This window comes from Nannospalax galili, unplaced genomic scaffold (assembly GCF_000622305.1).
Source record: "Nannospalax galili isolate Female #2095 unplaced genomic scaffold, S.galili_v1.0 scaffold37, whole genome shotgun sequence".
Lineage (NCBI taxonomy): Eukaryota > Metazoa > Chordata > Mammalia > Rodentia > Spalacidae > Nannospalax > Nannospalax galili.
Genome location: NW_008339765.1, coordinates 434,402 through 457,831, shown reverse-complemented (window position 1 = coordinate 457,831; position 23,430 = coordinate 434,402). Strand labels below are relative to the sequence as shown.

Here is a 23,430-nt window from a genome sequence, read left to right as displayed (position 1 = left end):
ATCAGATCCAGTAAAGTGACTGTGTTTCCTGTCAAATTTTTGCTTTTGTTCTGTTTTATTTTTCAGTCATATGAGTTCAATGTGATTAGGGGAGAAATTTCAATTTCCAATTCAGAGAAATGGACTTGTGCCTATGCTCCTCTTGAAAACATTATTCCTTCAGGCAATAGGACTTCTGAACCAATCATCCTCATGATTAGAGAATGGGAAGCAAACTATCCAGTGGGTTATTGGTGTTCTAATGACAGGACATTACCACTTCCCCCTCTTATTTATAGATCTGCTCCTCTTGACTATGCAGGAGGGATATACTGTTTTCTCTAGGATGCCATCTCATTTCCAATTTTGCCAAAAAAAATGAAAAATTTCTGCAGAGCATACTTTTCATGTTCCCACCAGTTGAGGAACATAAACAATTGTGCACAGGATGAGACTACCAGATTCCTCCAGTGAACACGCCTTGGCCCTTCTCTTTGCCATCAAAGCCATTAGCACAGATGCAGTGCAGGTTGTTATGGCAACACATGAGAGATATTTTGGTGCCTTTGTCCACAGGACTGTAGGCAGTAAATGCAAGTCCCCCAGAACATGTATCTCTGTGTGACACAGATGCTGCCTAGTTGGATGGAAGGGCTCCTTTGCATTCAGTCTGCCACCAGGTCGTGGGCTAGTCTGGAGGTAATAACACTCACTATACCAGTGACTGAGTAATGCTGGAAGGAGTAATCTTAGCAGGAAGGTGGGACTTCCTGCTGACTTGAGGCTGACTAAGGCTCTAAAGGCCATCCTGTCCATGTGATCATTGAGAGCCACTTGGACTATGGGTGTGTTCTGGTGAAATTAATTGATGCCAATAGTTTCTTGTTTCATTGATTTACATCTTCTGATAAGTCTACAAAATATCTAGTTTTACTTTTTGTCTATGTCGGATCAAGTGGGCATTTATTAGGTAGTCTGCAAGGGTCAAAATAGATCCATGCCTTCGGCCAAAGCTTGTTTTAAAAATGCCGAAATACTTTGTTCAGTACATGAAATGTTTGTTTTTTAGTTATTCCTTGCAACAGTTGAACTTGATACTATATAGATGCTATCCAATTCCAGCTTGCTCATGCACAACATGCCCACAGGCCTACCCACAGTTCAACCCCACATTCATTCCTTTTCTGCCAGCTGGTGTTAAGAAACACCCTTGGGTCACAGCTGTGAGATGAAGGAAAGAAAACAAAACAGAGACATAGTCACATATGCTCTTATGGTCTAGTTCCATTCATAGATTTCATTTTAGAATGGGGTATTGCAGCATGTGTTCAGTGCAGCCAACAATAACCAGTTCATAATGAGAAGTTTGGGTCCATGGTCAAGATAATTGATCAATTTTCTAGTATTGTTGGGTTGGATTCTGGCAATCTTTCCCCAAATGCAGAAAGAAAGCACTCCCCCCAGTAACACCATGGGGATCTTTGTTCTGCATGTATGTCCTAACCTTACATTCATAGCCTCAGTTTCTCACTTTCGTGACTTTTTTCTGGGTTCTCAGAAGAACTGTGTCATCCATGTTTCACAATCTTTATGATCACAGGTGATCCTGTAACAGCAAAGTGTCACAAGCATTTGATATTTCAATACCTTGCCCCTCTGAGTACACATTACAGGTCACTCCCACTGACAACTGATGACTCACAGCTACATTTCTCACTGTGAATTCCCTATACTTTACATCCCCCCTGAAACAAAGAATTATTACAACACACACACACATACACATATGCACACACAAACACAAACACACACAGACACAAACACACACAGGCACAAACACACATAGACACACAAACACATGCAGACATAACAGTAAACACCACACCCCACACCTAATCTCAAAATCTACTAGTGAAGGCCTATTTTCTGAGTCTGCGCTTGTATTACTATGGTAGGGTTCCCAAAGGAAACACTTGACTTAGTAAGATTAGAAGAGTGTTTATTTACACCAAGACAACTTATGGGTAAAGGGCTGGGAAGCCACTGAGGAGCCTGCTATAATTTAAACTAAGAGCGGCCAAGTCATCCCTGTCACTATGAACATAGTCATGAACCATTCCCAGACACAGAGTCATGAAGAGAAGGCATATGGATAGGAACAGAGACATTATTAAGGTTCACAGCCAGTCTGAGGTGACATTACAGGATGAAACTGTGAAAATAAGTAACCTGATTTCCCTCTCTCCATTTTCAAACTCTGTAACTGTAGAAATCAGCAGGCATAGGGTGGGGACTTTGATGTTACTCCTACAGATTACCTTTCTGAGCCAGAAAGTAAATATGGAAAAGCAGACAGCAGATCTATAGTAGATGCCTATACATTTTAAAATTCTATCTACTTAGACCTTAAAATAGTGTAATGAGTCAATGAATCCTCAACTTGTTTGAATGAAAGAAAAATCCTTGCGTGTAAATATGAATTAATGATGTTATGAATGTATGTGGTTTTACTTTCTCTCCTCTCTCTCTTTCTCTCTCTCTCTCTCTCTCATCATTGTTAGTATTCTTTTCATTCAAGTACGGCTTCCATGTGCAGGGTCCACACTACCACAATACTTCTAATCCAGATTTGCTGTTTTATTCTGTTCTTCTGCTATTCCTGGAACTCAAAGATCAGCTCAGAAATACAGACTTCTTAAGGGAAGTGTATAAAATCCAGCACACTGTCTGGAAAACATACATGCTCAATGGAGATTTCAAGGACAGGTGTGTGTGGGGGCCACTGAGCCCACATCTCTACAGTTGATTTCAAATAACACTCGTTTATTCTAGAGGAGCTTCTGCATTCTCATATTGCCCACTGGTGGTCGCCCGATGGAGAGAGACTTGCCTTCCTGATGATAAATGACTCCTTGGTGCCCAACATGGTTATACCTCGGTTTACTGGAGCTCTGTACCCCAAAGCAAAGCAGTACCCATACCCTAAGGTAAGCAGTGTGAAAGTTCTGTTTGTTCCTTATCTCTGTACCAGTGGCTTTATAGACAACATGCTTGGTTCAAAAATAAGTACCTCTGAAAGAGAAAAGAAGCTCCCCTTATGTGCAGACAAATAATCCTTTCTGAGTTTTTCCCAAATAATCCAGAAAGCATGTGGGTAGGAAGAGATATAGGTGGCAATGGAAAGGTGGCTCAGTCAGTAAAGCACTTGTGAAAGTAAAGCAGCTGGAATTTGTTGCCCTAGAGCCCATGTTAAAAAGCCAGGCATGGTAGTGCATATTTTTAGTCCCAGCATTGGGATTCACTGGCCAGACAGCTTAATGTGCATGGCGAGCTGCAGGCCATTGAGAGGTTCTGTCTCAAAAACAAGGTGGACAGCACTGAATGACAGCAAATATTGACCTCTAGCCACAATGTGTGTTCATACACACACACACACACACACACACACACACACACACACACACACAGAGGCATAAATAAATTACTGAAAAAGATGTAAAGGTGAGTTAAGGTGTGACATATTTTACTGTACTCTTTCAAAGTGATGCTCATTCGTGATTATTTTTTCTTCTTGTCTTCTGAGTTGAAAGGAGAGTGAGAAAAGGTTAGAGAGAACTGAGGTGAGAACAAAGGTGTCTCCAAGATACCTTATGGGTTATGAGTTGGCGTTATAAAAGATGAAGAAATGCTACAACCAAATATGTTGGGAGTTCTTAGTTGAAAAGAATCTAGTTCTTTTCAGATGATTTCTTAGAGTAGGTAAATACTATATGTTAATATGTCATGTAAATCTCTGATAAAAACTGATTGAGCATGAGGATCTCCAGTGAGGGAGAAGGATCTCACTCTTGTTTGGTGGGGGGCAATGCATTCCTTAGCACGCATGTGGAGGTCAGAGAACAACTTACAAGAGTTGCTTCTCTACTTGCGCCATGTGGGTATAGGATTTCAAACCCAGATCATGAGGCTTGGCAGCAGATGCCAGCACGCATGTGGAGGTCAGAGAACAACTTACAAGAGTTGCTTCTCTACTTGCATCATGTAGGTATAGGATTTCAAACCCAGATCATGAGGCTTGGCAGCAGATGCCGTCTTACCAATCCTGAAGAAGCTGTTTTTGAGCCATCTGTTTGGAGAGCTGTGTTTTGTTTTTTCTACTGCAATAGGTTTGATATCCTTGGATATGTATACTGCATCAAGTGAGCACAGTACCTGACAAAACCAACCAGGGTTACTATGTACCACCTGCCTTGGCCACACAGAAAAGCTAGGATAAGGATGGGATCACTCGCAACAAAATGTTCCTGTTGACTGAGACTTTTTTGTCGTATTCCAAGAGAACATTGTCAGACTTTTCCACAATTTTAAGTACAGCCATGTTTTTCTAGGTAAAAGTTTGAGCCTCTGAGCTGCATAGCAGATCCTTTTATACTCCCTGACAAACTGAAAAGTCTTCAATAGATTAATTCCCTCATTGTTTGATTTAGTAATAATTGTAAGACTTCTTCCAGCAATTAAGGTAGAAAGTAGAAAACTCATGGTGTTCTGTAAAAGGCACATGCAACTGTTCTTTGCCCTGTACAAAATGAATAAAATAGGCCTATAGAAGGGAAAACATGATAATTCATTTCACAAGAGTGAGATCCTTGTGAGTCCCATGAAAATAACACCCTCCTTAGCTGTGTCTTAAAATAGCCCTATCAGTCACAAACCCAGAATATTAAGCTTGTACAGGTTAAGGCCTCACACTGAGGGAAAACTAAGGCTCAAAAATGGAGAAATAGAAATAGTTGAGAAAATTGAAATAGGTCACCAGAAATTCAGATACACAACTATTCTAGATAGCTTATTATTTAATAATTTGTGATTTCATTTGTCACAATAAAATGTGTCTATTAATTGAACAAGCCACAGGTACTAACAGCATTTCTACATTTTTATGGAAGACTATTCAGTTTTTTTCTTAATCATAATCATATATGATTCACAATTTGGCTATCAGAGATTCCAAAAAGTTATGTGCTTTTATAAAAGTCACAGCTATTGGGAGGACAGGAAAAGAATTCAAATAAGGCCCCTAGAGGTCAAGTTGTATTTTCACAAAGGCTCCTGAAATCTAAACATCTTCATGTCAGATTCACAGGTATTTGTGGATCTCTATTTGTACTGTTCATTCACGCATCCTAATGCAGCTGCAGCTCCATAGGGGCAGCAGTCCGTCTTGTTCCTACAGCACAGGGACCCAGTGTAACAGAAGGTCCTCTTGGATAGTGAGTGCTGCCGAAAGTATTAAAAACAAACACCACCATGAGTTAGCGACAGGACTCAGTGTTTGCCTCCCAAGCATGAGAACCTAAGTTTGGTCCCCAGAGCCAAGGATGGTGGTGCAAGTTTGCAATCCCAGCACTGGGGAGGCAGAGGCAGCAGGATCCTTGAGGCTTACTGGCCAGCCAGCTCAGCCTCGGAGAGATCTACACAAATGAATCACTCTTGTCTCAATGTCTGTGAACTATGTTTCTGAGGATGACACTGGAATTTGGTCCTTGGCCACTAGATGTACATGAGTACCCTCATTAAGTACCCCCCCATAATTCACATACATAAAAAATAAAAACAAGTAAACATGAGTGAAAGACATTTTGTCAGACCAAAGTAAGCAAAAGCACACTAGTCCTGATATGGCTTTTCTTTGAGACTTCCACCTAGGTACTTGACATTACTTTTCAAGAAAGGATCAAGAAAGGAAGATTGGGCTTTTGGGGGGTTGTTTGTTTGTTTTATTTTTGTCCTTGTACGCTCTACAAATTTCAGTCTCATTTGAGTATGTCAGTATAATTTTCAAACTTACTATTTTCTATTCCATTTTTAAGTGATGACTAGATTTTCCCATTACAAACAGTTTCAATTTGCTTGCATACAGTAAACTTTTAGAAAGTAATACTTTGGAAATTGAGATAACATTCAAGTTCATACTAAATTGAACTTAAATTAAGCTAGATTTTAAAGTAGCACAGCAATACCCTAGCATGGTCAGCTTTACTAATGAAATACTTACACCAAACAGATATATTTGAATTTTACTTAATTCAGCATGATTTGGTACTCATAAAATACCCTATCATTAGCGACTCAGCACAAAAGAGATTGCAGAGTTCTCTCTCTGTAACCTCAGGTTAATCTTCTTAATTAAAACATTATCTCGTTTAATGACAATTTAGTTGCCAGTAAAACAAGGTTAATTATTATTGAAGCTTGTGTTTGAGAATCATAGAGGAAGGAATTCCATGGCTTTGCAGTCTTTGTGGCAAATGGGACTGTTAAAAGCAAAGAGACGAACTCTCTAATTTGCACACTCTCAAAATTACTCAAATATTAAAAGATGCAAATGAACTTGATATGTATGCTTAATTTCCAAACCCCATGGAAAAATAAAAATGGAACTGAGATTATGGAATGCTAAATAGCCAAATTTTGGAGACAGGCTGATGCTTCACTGAGGTGTCTTTATCTGAAACTGGTCTTTTATGTACAGTGTTTAGTGTTCAATAGAGGATGATTGGGATAGAAGTTATCTTGCACAGTTTTAAACTCACAGTGTCAGTGACAGATTCCCTCAATATGGTCATAAACTATGTGTCTCTGACTAAGTATGTCATAAACTTTTGTTAAGAATTCACAGGAGCCAATCTAATTTAATATCATTATTTCTCTAGTTATCATACTAAATAATGAGTATGTATGCACATATTTCATTACTAGGTGAAAATTAGTTTATTACCATATCTTATTTTAGATACTTTATGTACATCTTTTTGTTAGTTCATATAACAAAACTATGACATAATTTATTCAAAGAAAAGAAACTTTTTTACATGAAATGTCTAATTCGCAACATATCTCAGAAAAATGTTTGTCTTGATTTGCAAAATCAAGTAAATAGAGTTTGAGAATCTTAATATATGCTTCATGGTAATTTTAAAGTAAATATCAGAGTCAAATTTTGAACTCAGATTTCTCTGAATTGTGTATTAATGTTCTGGTCACCAGCCTCCTGCTGAAGGAAGTCTTCAGTAGGCACTGACTCATCAAGCCTTCCCGGCACTCTGGGCCAATCTTATGAAAGCTAACCTCTGACATCCAGTGAGCTGTGCCGAGATAATTAATAATGTGGTGACATGGCAGATGGATGAATGAATATAAGACAGATAGATAGATAGATAGATAGATAGATGTAGATAAATAGATGTAGATAGAAAGAAAGATGATAGATGATTGATAGATAGATAGACAGATGATAGATAGATAGATAGATGGTAGATAGATAGATGATAGATAGATAGATTGTATTGAAGAAAAATCAAGGATAGTTGATAAATGATAGAGAGATGATAGATTTTACAGTATAGATACATGATAGATAAAAGATAGGTAGATAGAAATAAGTGGTATAGATAGATGATAGATACGTGGATGCATAATAGATGATAGATGACAGATGATAGATGAGATGTAGGTGATGAAGAGGTAATAGATGAAAAGAGATGAGAGACTAAATAAATAAATACATAGATGATATAGAAGATAGATCAATGACAGGTGACATAAAGATGATTGATTAAACGTGATGGGTACATGATAAATGATTAATAGATGTATAATAAAAAGAGGAGAGCTGAGAGATGTTAGAGGACAGATAGTAGATGATAAGAAGATAGATGACAGATAGATATAGATAGATGATAGATAGATTAGATAGATAGATAGATAGATAGATAATAGATAGATTAAATAGATGCTAGGATGATAGATACCTGACAGAAAAATGATAGAAAAAATGATAGATGATAGAGGTAAATGATGATAGACAGATGATAGATACAAAGAAAAATAGATGATAGATGATTGATCGATAGATAGATAGATAGATTGATAGATAGATGATAGATTATAGAAAGATGATAGAAGATAGACAGATAGATAGATAGATGATAGATAGATAGATGATAGGCAATAGATAGATAGATGATAGACAATAGATAGATAGATAGATGATAGACAGACAGATAGATAATAGATAGATAGATGATAGATAGATAGATAGATAGATAGAGAGATAGATAGATAGATAGATAGATAGATAGATAGATAGATGATAGCTAGATACATGGATGTTACATGACAGATGAGAAATGTAGGATAATAGTTAATTTACAGATGCTAGATATATGATATAGATGACAGGTGATAGATTGAGTGATAGATGATATGGTAAATACAGACCAGTGTTTTGTCAGAATTGCATATCGTATATTTAGAAATATGGATAAACTCAAATATGTAGTTCCACACCCAGATATTCTGGGTCTAGATTGGATCAACTGTGAGGTGGTTGCAGGAGACGTGAACTGGTACTGCTGGTGATGAACACTCTGAATGGTCATATACATACATAGTCTAGTTTTAGATTTTAGCACATTGATCTCACTAGGAAAATGACAAAACTACAAAGTAAATGGGTAAAGCTGGTAGTTTGAAGGAAGAACATGACAACTAAATTAAAACAAGAAAGATGAAAGGAATTTCACAAGAACAGCAGACCAAATGGTAAAAGATAAATATGCCCAGACAATACAAGGTCTGCGCCAATGAAAAGCTTTCTAAAATCTGAGGCAGAGCTGTGTCAGCATGATCAGGACATCTTCCAGGAAGCCCTTTGCTCCACAAACCCATAACACCTCCTAACAGTCATGCATGCATTTCTCTATCAAAAGAATTTTCTGATCAATTTCTTTCACTAGAAGTTTCCAACTTGTGCAAGACATACTTCCAGAGTTGGGCTGATCTCTGCTGGGGTTGCAACTTTGATTGATTTTTCTCCCTTAGCAACATATATAGTATTGTCTAGAACCATGAGAACTAGTGTTCAAGGAGGAAGCTTCCAGATCAGTTCTAGCTCCATTGCTTCAAGTCCTGTATCGGAAATTTATCTTGTCTTCAGTCAATCTCTTTTAACAACCAAACAATACAGTGGCTAAGGGCCTACTCACTTAAGGTGGAACGTATCACCTTGCTTTAAACTCTAATTTAATTCCATATTTGTCAATGCTGATTCCTGGAGTATGAGTCCTTTTGCATCCTTAAATAGATTTTATCACTCTCTTTGATTTTTTTTAACTGGTCACATTTAATTTCCCTTTCTTTCTTCTCTATGTCACATAACCTCTTCAAGACTCAGCCACACCCAAGGATAACTGCATGTTGGTTAGAAACACATCTAAGTTTCACCAAGTGATTTGGTATATCATTTATCCGTGAAGACATTCTTTGTATTTATTTTCCATTGTTTGTGTGTGTGTGTGTGTGTGTGTGTGTGTGTGTGTTTGCATGGTTTTGCATGTGTAGGGGGGCACAAGTGCACATAAGTGCATGTATGTGGAAACCGGAGGTTGAAGAAAAAATCATTCTCAATTGCTCTTCCACTTTGTTAATTGAGGCAGGTTTTCTCAGTAAAATTGAGGCTTCACTGATATGACTAATCTCTCTAGCAAGCTTGCTCTGGGGATCCCCGTTCCCAGTTTTTGAGGCTGTAATTATAGTCAGGTCACCAGGCCCAGCTGGCATTTTCATAGGTTTCTGAGGATCTGAACTCAAGTCCTTGGCTGTGCAGCAAACACTGTGACTTCAGAGCCACCCCACCCCCACCCCATCAGGTACACAGTCTTTCACAGGCTTTTTAAACTGGTTGAGACATCATAGACAGTTCTTTGTCCTTCCCTTTTCCTGCTTACACTATGTTTAGCAAGCATTTGTTGGTCATTGCCTGGGAATGAATAGAAGGCACAGTAGAACCTTAATTTAAGTATCAGCTCCCTTGGCTATTACTGAGTCCACCTTACCTTCTTCATTTTCATCTGGAAAATAGTTTTAATTATTTTAGGACTGCAGTAAGTCCTAACTTACTGCATTATTTGGGAACAAAATCCACATAATGCCTTTAGAGCATCCTAAAAACCAGAAATGTGCTGATCATTGTGCTTGATAGTTATTATTTGTGAATAAAATTAGATTCACTGAACCCAAAGTATAAGTGCTTGTCCCTGAATTTCTATTCTTCCTGCCACAGGCTCAGAAAGGACTGTTTTTCCATCTCTCAAGGGTCATTTAAATATCTGAGTCATCCCAATTAGTAATTAGCTTAAAGATGAAGACTGGGTACATTAATGCAATGGCAAATATTAGGCTCTTTTGAATCTTAAGCATGTGACATAGTCTTCATGTGGGCATGATTTCCAATATTTCTAACTTTTTAAAGATACGTTTTATTTGTTTACTTGTGTATGTGATCACACACATGGCATACCCCGTGGACAACTTGTAGGCATCAGTTCTAGGTAGGATTTCTGTAATCCTCTGTGTGAGTGACATTTCCCGTGACCTTTTCCTTCTATGCCATCAAGATCCCTGTCTTTCCCTTCTTTTCCTTTCTCTTTCCTAACCTCTCTCCTTTCCTGTCCCCTTCCCACTCCAGTCCTCTCCCCTTTCCGGTCCCCTTCCCACTCCAGTCCTCTCCCCTTTCCGTTCCCCTCCCCACTCCAGTCCTCTCCCCTTTCCGGTCCCCTTCCCACTCCAGTCTTCTCTCCTTTCCTGTCCTCTTCCCTTTCCCTCATCTACCCTTTTCTGTTTGCTTCCCTTCCTTGTCCGATCCCTTCCCTTTCTTTCTCCCTTTTATTCCTTATTCCTATTTCTTTCCCTTCCCTTCTTCCCTTTTTCCCTTCTTCTCTTCCCTTCCCTTCCCTTCTTCCCTTCTCTTCCCTTCCCTTCCCTTCCCAATTCTCTTCCTGAGCCTCCCCTTTCCTTCTTCTCTCTTCTGTTCCCTGTTTTCCTCCCCTCCCCCTTCTTTCTGGTTCCCTTCCCTTTCCTCTCACCTCCCATTGGCTGCTCCCTTCTCACCCCCTCCCTTTCATTTCCTCCTCTTCCTTTCCCTCCCTTCTGCCTTTTCCTTCATTTCCCTCCCTCTCTCCCTTTCTTTCTCATTCTTGCTTCCTTCCCTTCCCTCCATGCCTCCCATCAAAACCTTCCCTCAGTGGGTCATAGTCTACGATGCTCGTAGTCATTTGGTGGATAAACTCTGTCGTACATCCAGCTCTCTGCCGTTCTAGGGAAACCAAACAGCAGCACTGTCTGATGAATAAAGCCACCCTGATTTCCCGTCACCTTTAATTGTCTGACTAACATGTTCCAGAAGCAGCAGTCTGCAAAAACAATTGAAAGCAATCAGGTTGTTGAATTTAAACTCATTTCTACTTTAGACAAATTAAACTTTGTATCTCCAGCAACACACAAAAAGTAAACCAGCCAAACGACCTTTCTTTTTTGTCTCAATACAGTCTAAGTCTTATAAAGTACATATTACAATTCTCATTTTCTCAAAGGCAGGTCAAGTGAACCCAACAGTAAAATTATATGTTGTAAACCTATACGGACCAACTCATACATTGGAGCTGATGCCACCCGACATCTTTAAATCAAGGTAGGCAATTTCAATTTCACTTTTAAGGGGAAATAGATATTTTCAATCCAATTATCGTTTTGTTGCAATTTAGAGAGTGCTATGTTCGACAGCACAATTTCACTTGAAAATGAAGCTGAGGTTGCCTCAATCAACTGGGAATGAAGTCATTTTGGATGTCTGGCTCTTCCCAAGAAGCATTTAGTTTCAAGGTGATTATCTGCAACACAAAATGACTAAAGATACTGATGATTGGGTTTTTTGGCTAGAGATGTGACAAAGATGAGGACAGAGGATAATTTTTCCATTGAATTTTCTTCCAGAGACCAGTGGCTCCATTTTTTCCAATAGTGTTCTTTAAGAGACTAAAACCAAGGATTTGAGATGCAGCTCAGTTGTTAGGGTGACTGCCTAACGTGCATGAAGCCTTCAATTTAATCAGTCCTCCAGCACTGCATAGACTGGACGTCGTGGCGTATATCTGTAATTCTAACACTTAGGAAGTGGCAGATCAGAAGCTGAAGGACATCTTTAACTCTATAAGGAGTTTAGGGCCAGTCTGGGCTACATAAGTTGTCTCAGACAGGAAAAATTAAAAGCAACAAAAAGTGAGAGAGTGAATTCCCTCTAAAATGTGTTTAGTACACCCCACCTTCTCCTACATTTTGCCCAAGATTATCTGACATTATTCTGAAAGCAGAGAGATTAAATGGAATATTTGTATCAACTTATGCCACATAATAAATCTTCATAGTTACAAAGTTTGAACAGAAGCTAGGAATATAGGCAGATAGGTAAAGCAGGTGAGGACCTGACTTTGGATCCACAGAATCCACATAAAGCCAGACGTGCTAGCTTGCATTTATAATCTCAGTGCACCTATGGTGAGACGGGAGGTAAAAACGGGAGACGCTCAGGCTCATGGACAAGCTAGCCTGCTGGACTAGCAGTAAACACTAAGAAATCTTGTCTCAGACAAAGTAGAAGGCCAAGACTGACATGTGATATTATCCTCTGACTGTCACACACATCTAAACACACACACACACTCGCACACGCATGCACACGTGCACACACACACACACACAAAGATTAAAAACGAAGTTAGAAAATTTGAACAGAGAGAAATGGAACACATTTTATGTGTCTGGAGCATATATTTAATATTGGCAATCTTTGGCACTGACTAAATAAACAATCATGTATCCTTTGAAATCCAAAATGTCTGAAAATTCAGAAAAGTTTCCTTCAGATGCTGTAGTTCTTTGTCAGTTTACCAAGGTTCTGGCGATAAAGCAGGTCAGCTAATGGTGAAAAATGGACAGCCTGTTCATGTCCATTTGAATCCATCAAATGCCCCATTTTTTTGAGTTTGTGTTATGTTTATAGTGTTGTTACATATATGTATGTATAACATAGCCCATGCTATACTGAATGATATGGGGCTCAACTTAATGTTTACTTTGATGATTTCCATAAACAGCACAGGGTGACTGATTGCAGTTGTAAGTTGACTTGAATGTTGACATATTTAAGAAAATTTCATCCCAATTGGGGATATTTATAGATAGTACAGTCTGATGAGTATAGAAATCACAAAAAGTAATAGAAGTTATGTAATATTTATAATAAAAAACTCTCTTTAACTGCCTGATGTATTTTTTTAATGAATGGAATAGATAGAACCCCTAAAGAGTGAATGCTTATGATAGAATCTCAGTGCTAATTGCTGGCACAAGTACAATAAGATAAGAACTGTTCCATCTACTTATGGAGCATTTTATCCACATTAAAATGGGAAAACCTCAAAGGTGGTTGACAGTGGGCATCTTGCAAAAAGTAGGATTAAATGAACCAAACAGAAAATTCCCTTTCTGAGATTGATTTGGAGACAAGAGTGAGGTCATCACAAGTGAAACAGTTATAGAAGTGCCTACATTTTATGTGGCTCTTTACTCTTTTCCTCTGGATTGTTTAAAGATCAAAATAAACAGATTAAATCATTAGAAGAACTGGGGGTGTACCTCAATTGGTAGAATGCTTGGCTGGTATGCATGAATCCTTGGGTTCAATGACTAACATCACATAAATTGGGTGTGGTGATGAATGCGTATAATCCCAGCCTTGGGAAGAAGAGGAGTCAGGAGCATTTCACAAGTTGAAGGTCATCCTTGGTGGCATAGTAAGTTCAAAGCCAATCTGGCACATGTGAGACTGCATAAAAAAAAAAGTGAAAATGAAAAATGAAAATAAGAGGAGATTTAAGTAGAGGCCAGAAAACTGAAAGGGCCCTGGAAAGGGGAAACAGGAAGTATTTGGAGGAAAAAGTGTGGCAAGGGTAATAGAACATATGTGATATAAACACTTAATATTATGTTTGAACATATGACAGGGATATAGTAGCCATGAACTCTCAGCAATATGATTTCTTGTAGAAGACCACACCAGCTGACTTTCCAGCAAGAATGGAGGAAGGGCCCACAAGGACACATCTATAGTTGAAGAACAAGCAGTTCACAGCTGCTGAAGGAGGGAGAGTCAGGTTTCTTCAGGGCTGAGCTCCTGATATTTTGTCCATGCTCAAATGTGCACATGAAGCTATGTTACTTGAATGTAGTAGGCTTTATAATTATATTTTTATATATAAATATGTTTTTACATATGCATACATATTTATAACATATAATGCATGTAACATGCATGTAAATATTTAAATAGTATAAAACAATATATACAATATAAAATACAATGTATACAAAACAATGACATTTATAGAAGACATGAATTTGAGATGGGTTGTAGAGGGGAACACATACAAGGAGTTGCAGGTGGGGAGGTAGGTATAGATATGATGAAAACTCCCCAAAATAAGTTCAAATAAAAAGAGTGAGTTAAGTTGGGGAAAACATATTTATTTTCCTAATTCCTACCTTCCTTTCTTCTTCATTTTATTGACTTTTACTTATTTATGCTGACTCAGTTAAGATACATCATCAAATGTACATAGACTGAGAATGCAAGATGTCTTCAGTAGCAGTTCAGTTCATCTTTCTTTAAACTATAGTTTGTGTTGATTCTGAAAAGAATCCAGTTCAGTGGAACCTAGAGTAACAGTCCTTCTTCGGTGTCCCAAGAATCAAACATAGTGGGCGTTCAGATGACTTACCTCATCTTGAGGAGTAGAGATATTTTGCAAGAGGTCAAACTAGGGGGTATTTAAGATATTGCAAATACTCAATACCTTTATCAGAAAACTTAGAAAGAACTTCAAAGTGTATATATACTTCAGTGCTGCTGAAATTATTACTTTATGAAAATGAATTATGTGAAATTTTCCTATAGATTAGATAACTGTCAAAAATCCTCTGAAAAAATGCATTGTCATTTTTAAATTATTTTTATATACCTATATGTGGAGGTCAGACTACAACCTGAGGGAATCTCCTTCCACTATGTGGGTCCCAGGGTTGGAACTCAGATTGCCAGGCTTAGCAGCCAGTGCCTTTACCTGTTTAGGGATCTCCTCACCCTGTGCTGTCATCTATGTTTGGATCTCTCAGCTGAAACGGGAAAAATCATGGTTTGCCTTTGGTTGTCCTTACTTGGTGACTTTAGTATGATTTTATTTGGGAAGTCTTTCTTTCATCATTTGCCTTTTATGACCATTATTCTTGGCCTGCATCACTGATAAGCACTCTGGGAGTGCCCCTGTCACCTTGGGCTTGATGCTGTCATTGACCTACATCATTGATGTAAGTGTAGACTGCATTTCCCTTTCTTCCAAGATCTATCTGGATATTTCAAGAAGTCTAACTCATTCATTCATCTGTTTTCATAGAAGTGGCCTAAAGAACCCTTCTTGCAAGTGATGTATGGTGGGTGGGTAATAGAGACCTTAGGAGGCTAGTGGGTCTGAGTGTATCAGGAATCCTGCCACAATGAACTTATGGGTAGAATTTCTGGGCTCTCTAGAATAAAATACATCTACAGGTATGCAAAGATTATTCTGGCAACATAGAAAAGTTATTAGACAGTGAGCGAATGACAACACAGGCATGAGACATGGGTGAGTCAGTAAAGTGCTTGCTGAGAAAACCTGAAGACCTGAGTTTGATTCCCAGAGCTCCATAAAAAGATCCAGACATGGTGGTGCGTGTTTCTCATCTCAGTGCTGGAGAGGCAGAGACATGAGTATCACTGTGGCTCATTGACCAGCCACCATGGTTGAATTGCTGAGACTTCAGGCCACTTAACCTGTCTCAAAAAATAACTGGAGAATAACTAAGGTAAACAAGGGAAGTGGATTTCTGTCCCGCTCCATGCACATTTATACACATGCTTACACAGCCCCCTCCCACATATCTGAAGACAGGAAGAAACACGAAATAAAGGAAGAAGGAAGGAAGGAAGGAAGGAAGGAAGGAAGGAAGGAAAGGAAGGAAGGGAAAATACTCTCATGCTGGTCCTCTGTTCCACATCCTCTTTGGGCACTTAGATCTCCTGAGCCAGACCACCCAGCACGGAAAGTTTCACTGACTTCAGCACTGGCCCTTTAACCAGCTTGTCTCTGTCCCTGTGGCTCAGAGGACACAGTCCTCAAGGAGTTCCTTAATTATCCAGAGTCATGGAAACTAGGCACAACAATGACACAGAAAAGTCATTGATAAGAAAGGGCCTTTTCTGCTGGCCATTTGTCATGATAAAAGGATTCACTGTGTTCATGGGGTGGAGTTCCAGGAGGATAGATGAACCTGAAGGCAGGCTGAGGAGTGTGATGGGCTCCATTAGACCCAGCCCCTCCTTCAGAGAAAGCTTCATGCTTATGAGCAAGCAGAGTATGGACTAGGAATCAATGTGAGTTGTGCAACTGGGATCCTGGGGGAAGAAAGCAGAGGATAGAAGTGGTCTAGCTGGTGTACATGTATTTCCTCAGTACCTACATGTTAAGCTTTAGCATTCATATTACAGATTTATAACTTAACACAGGAATTTTCAGCACTAGAAAATTGCCTCATTTAAAACTGTTCAAAGTCAACAGACAAAAATTATCATTGTTCAGATTTTGAATGCCAAGTACACGGTCCTCTTGGATATAAATAAGATGTGTAATAAGGTGTCTCATATCAGATTAAATTTTATTTGTACGTGTAAGGTAATTTATGCACAAAATAATCACATTATTTAATAAAAGAGCAACATGACTGTTTGACAAATAGTTATTTTTATCTTAGAAATTTTGCATCTAAATTAGTATTCACTTAAAAACACTGTTTACTAGATTTTTCTTGGTAGGCTTTGAACTGTTTTCCACATATGAGATCTTTTAGGGAATCACTGCAGGCTGTCCTGGGCAATAGATAAAATAAAACCACCATTTCTGTGAAGGGTGTGCAGTGATTGTTCTAGAAGCACTTTGCTTTCAAAATGACAGTGCTCCAGAGGAATCTTTAAATTCTATTTCTTTGTTTTGGTTTTGGTTTTTTTTTTCTTCTTTGAAATCATTCATGTTGTTTCCTCTCCTCAATTTGCACCAGATCACCTAGGTTAGGAAATTGAGACAAATTGTTTGTTTGTTTGTTTGTGATACATGGTCTCCCTGTGTAGCCATTTCTGGCCTAAATCTCCCTATGTAGACCTGGCTGTCCTAGAACTCATAAAAATCTGCATACCTCTGACTCCCTGGGTGTTGGGATTAAAGTGTGCACCACCCCTAGAGGCAAGACAAATTTTTGATTAGGCTTAAAAACAAGTGCAGAAACTTTTTCCCCAAAGATATCACTGCTTTGATTTTATAGTCTTGGATAAATGCTTAAATTTTTCATCTTAATTTTAGCCAAATTTTGAACAAAGTCAATACCTATCATTCAAAAAATATATAATTCAGCCTTTGTTTTCCTGATTGTGTTTTGGACCCACTATCTCTATTATCCAAGCTTAATTATTTTCTATAATCTATCAAAAGTTAATGTTCATATTGATAAATATGGTCATGTATCCAATATAAATTTATTTAAACAAGGCATTGTATGAGAAAAGGACCGTCTTTCTTATAGCAGCCCATAGCACAGTGAGTTGACAAGGTAGCAAGCCCAATCCATAATTTTATTCAAGGTTGCCTTATTAACTCTATTTAGGAGACTTGGTGTTATGACTCCTCTGAGTTTCTTGGCAACTTGTAAGCAGGGCTCAGCTGTTTATAAAGCTGCCAGATGTTTCAATGAGACTGTTGAAAAAAATTGTCAGGCATCAGTCCATAGCAATTTGTCCTTTGCTGACATCTTCCCTTTGACGGGCTGACATGTTTAGGGGAAACTTTAGTTGCTTGAATGTGAGGAACACAAGATTCATGAAGCCACATTTTTAGCCCAGAGATGTGGAAGCACAGGAGACTTGATCCGTGTAATTCTTCTATAGATGATATTTTTCACTAAATCACACAAAAATTAGTTATATCTCAACATGCATGGATGTCAGTTTTCAAATGGTTTCCAATGCTACTTTTCCATTATGAAACTGGGACAGTATATAGAAAATATTTTTGTTTTTACCTTTTATCATATATCAAACCATTTTTGATGAATGAATTTTTTCAAGTTTTTTTTAAAGCTATAACCCCCTGTAGCCCCAGCTAGCCTAAAACTTGCTGTACAGAACAGATTGGCTTTGATCTCACAGTGATCCCTCTGCCTCTGCCTCCCAAGAGCTGGGATTAAAGGCCTGTGCCATCATACCCAACTTATTTTAACTGCTTTTAGTTATGTGTGCATGTGTTGGGGGTATGTGCATGTGCATGGTGTGCCAGCACAGGCCAGAAGAGGGCATCAGCTCCCCTGGAGCTGTACTTACAAGCGTTTGTGAGCTGCCAGGCATGAGTGCTAGGATGAAAACTCAAATCCTCTATAAGAGCAATACTTGCTCTTAACCTTTAAGCCATCTCTCCAGCCCCATAAATGAATTCTTATTCTGGAGAGGTTGGAGTTTTATGCTACATTATTTAGTTTTTAAACATACAATCTAAATGTATTATGAATGAGATTTGTAGATTTTTCCTAATCTTCCATCACTTTGAGGAAATTCTATGTACCACTAATTAACATTAATCCTATACTAAAATTTTAATGCCCTTTCAGCTGCTACAGTTTGATGTTTATTTTAAGCTGTTTCAAACAAGTTAAGCAACAATGTTATAAAATGAAATATAAAGAATAAAAGATTGAAACTGGCTCTTAATACACAAAGACAAAAAAATTAAATCATGTGGTATTGGTCACATTCCTCATTGCTGAAATAAAATACCTGACAAAAGCAATTTAAGGAACACATATATATGGCATTCAACTGCTAAGAGGAATGAGATAAACCAGGCAGGCCTGGTGGCACAGGCCTGTCATCCCAACTACTTTGGGAAGTTGAGATAGAAGGTTCACAAGTTCAAGACCAGCTGGTGATCCCCCTTCCAGAATTGCATTGCTCATGTTTAAAACTGTCATTCAAATTCATAACTCCTTGAAACCTGTTACTACCAAAATAACTATTTTGTCATTCAGTCTAAAAATAAAACCTTTCAACCCCCCCCCCAAAAAAAAAGACAATTTAAGGAAGGAAGGGTTTATTGTGGCTCACAGGGTAGGGTCTATCATGACTGGGAATTGATGGTGGCAGGAACATGAGGCAGCTGGTCACACTGATCCACAGTCAGGAAGCAGAGAGATGAATGCTGGTGCTCAGCTTGTTTTCTCCTTTTTATTCAGTCCAGCACGCCAGTCCATGTGGTGGTACCACCCACATTCAGGGTGGGTCTTCCCTCCTTAGTTAAACCTCTCTGGAAATACTCTCACTGACATGACCATAGATGTGTCTATCGGCTGATTTTAAATGTCAGTTCTGGGGGTTTGAATGAAAATGGCCCCATAGGCTCCAAGTGTTTGGACATTTTGTCCCCAGACGATGGCATTGTTTGGGGAGGTTTTAGAAGGTGTGGCTATCCTGGAGGAACCAAATCAGTGGGGGTGGGCTTAGAGAATTCTTAAGCTTTGACAGATCTCCAGTCACTCTCTTGCTTCCTGTGCCTGCATGATGATGTGAGAGCTTGGCTTCTGCAGCTCCTCGTCCAGCCACCTCCAGCCAGCATGCCTCCTTACCATGACAGACTGTAATTCCCCTGGAACTGTAAGCTCAAATAAACTCCTCTTTCTAAAAGTTGCTCAGTCAGTGTTTCTAACACAGCAACAGAAAAGTGACTAATACAGTAATTGGTACCAAGAGTGGGGTGTTGGCTGTGAAGAACCTGACCATGTGGGGTTTTGGAAAAATGTAGAAGATTTTGAAATTATGGGCTAGAAAAGTGGTTGATTGCTGTAGGTAGAGCTTAAGAGGCTGTTCTACAAAACACCTGGAAGAAAGTAGTGCTGAAAACAATGCAGTTCCAGAGGGAAATAAGGATTTAAACAGCACTTGGGGTATTTTGGCAAAGAGTCTGGCTGGAGTCTGCCCTTGACCTAAAAGCTTGCCTGAGGCTAAGTTGAAAAGCAATGGACTAATTTCTCTGGCAGAAGAAATTTCAAGACAGCCTAATATTAAAATGATGGCATGGATATTACTGGTGAATACTATGCAGATCTACAGTGAAAAAGAGAAAATGGGGCAGAAAGAAATACAGTTTGGATTGAAAAAGAGCACTAGGAAGAAAATGTTGGTGCTTCGGTATGTGCTGGAGAAATCCCTTTGATAAGGAGATTAAAGTGATTAAGGAGGGGCCTAGAGATTGGATTTAAACAGTAGAGAGAGTGCCTCCAGAGCAAGACCACACCCAGTTAAGCCTCCAACTTGTGAAAGAAAAATGCTACGGGAGCCATGGAAGAGAAAAGCTTCTAAAATGGATAAAGCAGGCTGGGGTCACCCCAAACTTGCAGTCAAACTTGGCAGTGTCATTTACCTGGTGCTGGCTTTAGAGGCATGAAAGATGGAAGAGTAAAGGGGTCATCAATTCTTCCTCCAAGGTTTCAGAGAGCTTCGGAGGCCAGGCAGTGTGAAGCACAGGTGCCCCTGCCTAGAGAAGGCCCTGATAGGTCACTGTGTGAAGCTGTGAAGGTGAAGCCTGGTTGGCCATGGAGACCCCAAGAAGTCCGTGATGCCAGAGCTGTGAGACATCTGCCAAGAAGACCTGCATACAGGGAGTGGTACCAGCACAGGAGAGAGATATGTGTTGCACACAGCAAATCTAGAGAGGCTGAGCCATCTAAGCCCTTTGGAAGTAAAGTCCCAGAAGTTGGACGTGGAGCTACTGGATTTGATGTTTGCCCTGCTGGTTTTCGGTCTTGTTTTGGTCCAGTATTTCCTTACTATGTCTCCATTCCTCCCTTTTGGAATGGGAATGTGTATTAGGTTCCACTATATGAGTATGTAATTTGTCTTTTGATTTTATAGAGGCTTACAGTTAAGATATTTATCTGAGTCTCAGAATATACTTCAGACTGTAGACTTTTGAATTGTATTGAAACTGATAATGACTATGGGGGCTTTTAAAGTTGGACTAAATTAATTTTGCATTTTATATGATCATGAGCCTGTGGGGGTCAGGAGATGGAATGTGGTGGTTTGAATGAAAATGTCCCCCAAAGGCTCCAATTGTTCAGACATTTTGTCCTCAGATGATAGTGCTATTTGGGGAGGTTTTAGAAGGTGTGGCTATCCTGGAGGAAGCAAGTCACTGGGGGGTGGGTTTAGAGAGTTCTTAAGCCATGCCAGACCTCTAGTTGCTCTCTTGCTTCCTGTGCCTGCATGATGATGTGAGAGCTTGGCTTCTGCTGCTCCTGGTCCAGCCACCTCCAGCCACCACGCCTCCCTGCCATTATGGACTGTAATTACTCTGGAACCATAAGCTCAAAATAAACTCCTTCTTTCTATAAGTTGCTCAGGTCAGTGTTTCTATCACAGCAACAGAAAAGTGACTAATACACCAATCAACTTGACAAGAAGGTTATCCATCACATATACCATTTGTATCTCTGTAGCCAAAGACCTCATGTATGAGATAAACCATGACGCTTGAGTGTAAGACATAATCATTAAGCCATCACTAAGTTCTGTCTCTTTATTAGCTGGTGATTGCGCTTTATAAGCTTTTAAAACTGTGTACTAGTTTCATGAGTGATATTGCTAACTAAAAAGCGTTTTTTGCAAAAGCAGAATATTTGTTCATTTATTTTTTCCAAAAATTGCTTTTCAGGGAAATAATTTATTTTTAGCTGTTTTCTTATATTTTCTGTATATTTGTATATGTGTGTATATATGCATATGTGTATATAATACACATTTAGTTGCATTTATATATGTGAATACTCAAATGAGCAGATGTGTAATATGTACACAGAATTCAATATCATCCTTATATTGTTTCAGTTATTGACTACTCTTACTGGTCCTGTACTGATTCTCAAGCTCTAAGCATCCATTTTAATTTTTGTTTCCACATTAGAGAATATTACATCACCATGGTTAAATGGGTGAGCAACACCAGGACAGTAGTCAGGTGGTTGAACCGGCCTCAGAACATCTCCATCCTCACAGTCTGTGAGTCAACCACCGGGGCTTGTAGTAGGGTGAGTTTAACATATTTGCATCTTATGTGTAAGGTGAAATTGTTATGATTTATTGTCATGGAATTCAAGGATGCTTTCATATAAATCTTTTAATACTTCACTTCCAACCACTGTAAGAAAATGATGTATCGTGCACACTTAAGGGCTGGGGAGGTGGTGCAAGAGGATAAAGTGCTTCCCTCACAAACTTGATGATCAGAGCTCCAATCCCTAACACCTAGGTAAATTCCAAGTGGGCATGGTGGCACCCTTGTACTCATAAAAACTTGGCAAGTAGAGAAAGAGTAACTTCAGAGCACGTCAGTTATGTAGAATTACTGCATCTGCCAGCTCCAGGTTCAGTAAGAGACCCTGCCTCAATATGGAAGGTGGAGAGCAATTGAGGAAGACAACCAGTGCCCTTTACATGCACACACATGTGCACATACAAAGACATATACAATCATGCACATACATATATATTAAAAAATTAAAAATGATTTTAAATATACTTTAATCCATAACCAATAAATCTTGCAAATGTAAAGGGAACACCATCAAGGATGAACTGAAGAGAACTCACTCAGCTTTTAAGGAAATGAGTGAATGAATGTATGCAGCACACAGATGGCCTGAACCACATGAAGTTCTGTCCACATGAGCTATGTCTGCCCATTCTCAGACCATTTAATAAGTAAATTCCAAATTTATGATATGGGAAAGATGGAGTGAGCATTGCTTGATTGGTCTTCTTCTGGAATCCACTAGAAACATACATGAAACTACTGTTTTCAGCTACTGGACAATGGAGGGAACAGGCAAATGCTGGACTGTTAAACTCTTATCTCCAGTCCTCTGTACTGGCATCATATTTGAGACCAAAGCAAAGGGACAGAACTTAAGCAAACCAGGAGGGCCTCAGCCATCTAAGAAATCAGCAAGAAACATTTGTCTTGTGGTGATAGGGCTTATGGAGCAGGAACCTCAGAAGTTGGGGGTATGTAGGAGAAACCTCTGCTGAGGCTTCCACCAAAGAACTGTTTCTTTTCCATAGAAGATATTTTCATCTTTGGTTCAATGTTTCAACATTTTCTGTCTACCAGAAGAAAGTTTACTTTTCTAATGGAAAATTAAAGTTCAGTAGAAAATTGTGAACAGTGTAGAATTCTCAAAGCAGTGCATACTACATATTTAGAGAATTATAACCCATTTGTCTCTCTCAAAACCAGACCAAAGCCAAATTTAACAATATTAGGAGAACATTTGAAAAAATATGAGAAAGGCATTTAATAAAGAATGACCTTAGCAAATAATCAGATGAAATTTTCCAGTAGGGAAATATAAAAAAATAAAAGTAAACTT

General features: G+C 38.9%; 1 protein-coding gene across 2 annotated transcripts in view; it reads left to right on the top strand.

Moving 5' to 3' along the window:
- Dpp10 (dipeptidyl peptidase like 10) overlaps positions 1-23,430 on the top strand; it is a 1,579,922-nt gene that overhangs the window by 1,466,195 nt on the left and 90,297 nt on the right. For both annotated transcript variants that reach the window (XM_008834544.1, XM_008834545.2), the window contains exons 9-11: positions 2,812-2,966; positions 11,412-11,509; positions 21,966-22,089. In XM_008834544.1, the coding sequence (XP_008832766.1) occupies positions 2,812-2,966; positions 11,412-11,509; positions 21,966-22,089 (377 nt within the window). The remainder of the gene's footprint in view (positions 1-2,811; positions 2,967-11,411; positions 11,510-21,965; positions 22,090-23,430) is intronic.